The sequence below is a fragment of the Micropterus salmoides genome, unplaced genomic scaffold (genome assembly GCF_014851395.1).
Source record: "Micropterus salmoides isolate LMB-PRFRI ecotype aquatic unplaced genomic scaffold, ASM1485139v1 Ms_hic_scaffold_4340, whole genome shotgun sequence".
NCBI classification, from domain to species: domain Eukaryota; kingdom Metazoa; phylum Chordata; class Actinopteri; order Centrarchiformes; family Centrarchidae; genus Micropterus; species Micropterus salmoides.
This window is the reverse complement of record NW_024043752.1, coordinates 1-4,755: the sequence shown is the minus strand read 5'-3', so window position 1 is coordinate 4,755 and position 4,755 is coordinate 1. Positions and strand designations below refer to the sequence as shown.

The 4,755-nt window shown below is 36.6% G+C and overlaps 1 protein-coding gene across 1 annotated transcript; it reads left to right on the top strand.

The window, feature by feature from the left end:
- Positions 1 to 257: 257 nt before the first annotated feature.
- On the top strand, positions 258 to 3,977 carry LOC119887829 (protein SREK1IP1-like). The gene is made up of 5 exons (XM_038698415.1): positions 258 to 404; positions 1,050 to 1,097; positions 1,419 to 1,577; positions 2,992 to 3,067; positions 3,390 to 3,977. Exons 1-5 carry the CDS (start codon positions 392 to 394, stop codon positions 3,625 to 3,627), a joined length of 534 nt encoding a protein of 177 aa, XP_038554343.1. The 5' UTR covers positions 258 to 391; the 3' UTR covers positions 3,628 to 3,977.
- The last annotated feature ends 778 nt before the right edge of the window (positions 3,978 to 4,755 follow it).

Here is a 4,755-nt window from a genome sequence, read left to right as displayed (position 1 = left end):
CATCATGGTAGCTTTTTGGCCTATATTTTCAATTGCATGACTTACAAACACAGAACAGGATTTCTCCAGAGATTTAAAACTGTGGGTTTCAGGTTTAGTTTGTTTGATCTAACTACTGATGATTGAACATGTCAATTCTTGCTGGACTAAAATGTATTTGGAAAGCTGTTGTTGAAGGAACAAATGCAATCTACTGCGCTAAACTCCATCCGTCCAGATGGTGGCGGTAATGCGCCAGTGATTTGGGGGGAAGAACAAAAGAAGAAGATGGATCCCAGTAGTTTCTAGAACAAATGTTTCCGGTCGGCGGTATTTTGAGTGAAGACAGGTTAATTCGCGTGCTAAAAACTATTTAGTTTTGTACTTTTCCGGCTTTATCCTGGATAATTCAATGGCAGACCCAGGTATGTGGTAGATTTGGGTTATATATATGTTTACATTGTCAAATATATGGCTGTAGTTTACACTGGAACATGTGATGGCAGTCAGAGTGACGGTGTGGTTTAACAAAGTCGTGCTACCATAAGGCTAACGTTAACTGTGAAAGGACCGTCAAACAACATTTTGACAATCGATGGTGCCTTTAAACGGTGTCTTCCACCAGACACGAGAAGTTTCACATCTTAAATAGACTGTATTGCATATTTCGTCACGAATGTCTACATCTGTAGTGTTGTAAGTTAAGTTAATGTCGCTAACGCTACGCAGCAACTCATACGCAGCAACTCATACGCAGCAAGTTAACATAACTGAATGTTTAACGTTATGTGCCACAGAAAGAAATATAACTTACCTGACGTTTGTTAACATTAACCTACTCATAGAGGAAAGGTTTATTTTGTTGTCGGCTTCAGCAAAGAAGTATTTTAGCAAAACTCCAGACATGTTTTGTATGCTTTAATTTTAATTAAAGTAAACTCTAACACAAAGAATCAGTCACTTTAAATGCAGTTAATATCTAATTAATATTATTGTAATGATTTTGTTATTGGACATCCATGTGTGCACAAACAACCTAATTACTCATTCCAAAAGCCATTATCTCACAGGTCCCAATAAGGACAACATCAGAGCTGGGTGCAAGAAATGTGGATATCGTAAGTAAATCTTTGACCCACAACTTTCATAGCAAGTTCATTTTTTTGTGTTACTATTAGTCCCTTGGTAAAGGTGGGCTTGTTAGTCTGTTGTAAACTTCAGAGAGGAACAACTTATGCAGCTCTTACTATCAGACCAACTGTTTGTGGTAATAGTGAATAGAAAAATGAAGAAGTGGAGCAATAAATTACAGTAGTACACAGATTCATATTCCCTCATAGCCACGGGAAGGGTTAGTTATAATTAAAAAAATAAAGTAAACATTAAAATTGTCCTGCCTTAGTTGTTCATCCATTCTCTCTTGGACATTCATTTTCCAGCGGGCCACTTGACCTTTGAGTGCCGAAACTTTGTCAGAGTTGACCCCCAGAAAGACATTGTTCTGGATGTAAGCAGCACCAGCAGTGAGGAGAGTGAAGAGGATGTTCCTGCAGTTCAGCGCATTGACAAGCTGGGGCGAAGTGGCCAGCATCGCAGAGGTAAAAAAAACTATGCTTCCCTCATCATACAAAAAGGGAGTAAGTAAGTAATTAAAATAGGAAAGAGATGTCCTTCTAAAATCGTCTTGGAAGAACTAATTTACAAATTCACTAAGCAGTTTTACATTCATGTGGCAATAAGATATTGTGAGAATAAGACAACTCTACGTCAGAAGTAATGTATTTGATGCTAATACACACCACAAAACAAAAATATTGCCTGCATTGGACTGTGATGCTTTGTACCGAAAGAGAGGTGGAAAGAATGCTGATGACTCTGGGTTTCTGTAGTTACTGCTGTTACATGATACAGTTTCTATTGTGCTCTTAATCCCTTTTTTTATTTTATTTATTTATTTATTTTTTAACCTTTGGGCAGAACTATAACACAAGACTTTCATTTGGGAAAATATGAGAAAAGCCAGATTAATTCTGCCACCTTTGGAACTCATCAGGTGGATTTTGTCGATTGCATATAGATGAGCCCACGAAGTTCAAGTTGATGAAGTCTCAATGTTGCTAACATTATACATTAGGGGTTTGATGAGGTTTAAAACATGATGGAGTTTCTCGTTAAGAGAAAGTGTCTCAAGAGACACATGCTGTTGACACCTTTCACAGGCTGTCATGCCACACATCAGTATTCCCACACAGTGAAAAACAAATATATAACTGATAACGAGGACTAAAACTAAGACAAAAACGTAGTAGTAGGATGATAGTCTCACTTCACGAATCATCTCCACCCAGCTGATGCAACATCGGCGTACACTGTGGTAGTAATCAAGTGAACCCACATCTCACGCTGAGAGTCGCAACCAGTGTGACCGAGTGGAAACATAACTGGTAGTTTTGCTTAATAAACATCTAAAAACTGAAGCACAAACTTGCTCTGTTTGGGACTGCAAGCTGTTTATAACTGAATTAAAATGAATGAATTTACCATTGAGGTGAAAAGGTGCCACATGCACACTTAAAGGTTATTTTCCCAAACAAAAGAGGAGGGAAGAAAGCCGCATGTGTTGGCTCAGCAGGGACGATATTGCATGACAAAAATTAATCTATATATATCAAATATATCTGTAAGCATTACAGAATGCCTGAGAGCCTTACTGCATAATATTCTGTTTTGTATATTTTTAATTTTTTTGAAAGTTTCCCTTTATGTAAATAAAAACATTTTCACCAATAATTGATGCAGAAATGGGTGCAAAAAATCACCCAGGAAATGCAGGAAATTAACTGTTTAATGCTCAAAATCTTCATATAATTCAGCGTTAAAGATTACTTAAAGTCTTAAAATCTCGTCTTGGGAACCCAATATTGTCTCATTGTGTACTTGCTGTTTTCAAATTACGAGCACTACTTTTCCAGTAAAAAGTGTCTTGATTGTTCTGTCTACAATCCTGCGCAGGTTCCCATGATGACGACGATGACAGAAAAAAGAGACACAAACAGAAGAAGAGCAGAGACAGAATGTCAAGAAAGAGGTAACTTTTATTTTCTTACCTTGGAATTTTTCTGTTCTTTTTTCCACACTGTCCTGAAGATCAGTTTTTTTTTTTTTTTTTTAATACTATTCTTCTGACAACAGAAACAAAAAGATAAACATATACATAAATAAATATATACAATGTATGTAAACATACTGTATCTATCGGACATGTACTGATAAGTCAGTGATTCTTTTACTGCATGAATACATGAATTTCTGTGCAGTTCTCTACTTTTTTTGAAATCAGATATTGGTTTGCTTACATCTTACAGGTTTGTGTCCTTTCAGTGATGTGTTTTTGCTGCTTTACTCCATAGGTCTGCATCGTCATCGAGTGATGAGAAGACCGGGAAGAAGAAAAAGAAACGCAGCAGGTCCTGCTCCTCGTCTGACGAAGAGAAGAGGAGGAAGAAAAAGAAACTGAAAAGCCACAAGAAGAAAAGCAAAAAGAACAAAAGGGAACAGGGGAAGAATCACAAGAAGAAAGAAAAAAAGAGGAAACACAAATCCTCATCTTCTTCTTCCAGCTCCAGTGAATCTTCAGACAGTGACTGAGACAACTGAACATATTATTATTTGCAGACATTGTATAAATAAGAAACCTCATCTTGTCCACCAACAAGTGTCCATTACTGAGACATGGGTTTGAATGTTAATTTGTTCATTGCAGATAACAAATCTGTTTGCGGTTCTCTAAAGCATTTTGGAAAACATGTGCAAAGCCAGGGGAGATGTTCAGATATACCATTCCATTCTCCTTCCACTGTCATTTTACATTTGACACTGTTTTTTTGTACAGAGGGATCTTAAGTGACACATGGTACATTCTCTTGACATACATATTTCTGAACATCACTGTATGGAAGTCCAATCAAGAAATATTTTATAAATTCAGGGGGAAGAGCCTTGATATTTTTGCTGTGAATGTTTTCAGGTGCTGTTTTTTTTCTTTGTATTTTATATACTTGGCTGCTTCAATGTTTGGGATTGTACCCAACATTCTTACATTTTAAAAGGTCAAATGTGTATACACATGATTTGACTCCCTGAAATTTTTGGTGGACTGGGAATAATTGCGGTTGGCGGTTACAATGACTAGAAATACTTGTGGTTGATGTATTGGCCAGTATTAATGAGGATAATAATATTAACAGTCAGCTCATTTCTTAATCAGTGCTGGCATTTCGGCAGAAGTTGAACTAATGTCTAATATCGGTAGACAAACTCGAGGTTTGGTCTTCTTTCATTATGTAATGTGCTTAAATGTTTATACTGTACTTTTGCAGGGACGGCTTTAGGTACAATGAAACTCCTTGAAGTTCCTGGTAAGACACTGTTTCCTAGTAATGGGATTGTTGAAAAAATAATGGATTTGTTGATTTTATTATGATTAACCACACCACCTTGTTGAAAACGAGAGTTAATTCCAAAGCATTTATGTGTTCATTTGGGGAACTGAGCCTCTGTATATACAGCTTTGTTTATTCCCTGTGCACAGTAACAAATTCTGGTCATCCCCTGACATGTTCTTTTTGTTGTAATAAAAATATTTTGTATCAAACTACTGAAACTGTCTCAGTTTAGGTATTCAAATAATTCATAGTTACATCAATACAAAATGTGACATGGTAGTAACATAGTCATAAAACTTAACGTGCTCATGGATGATGCTAGAGAGACCTG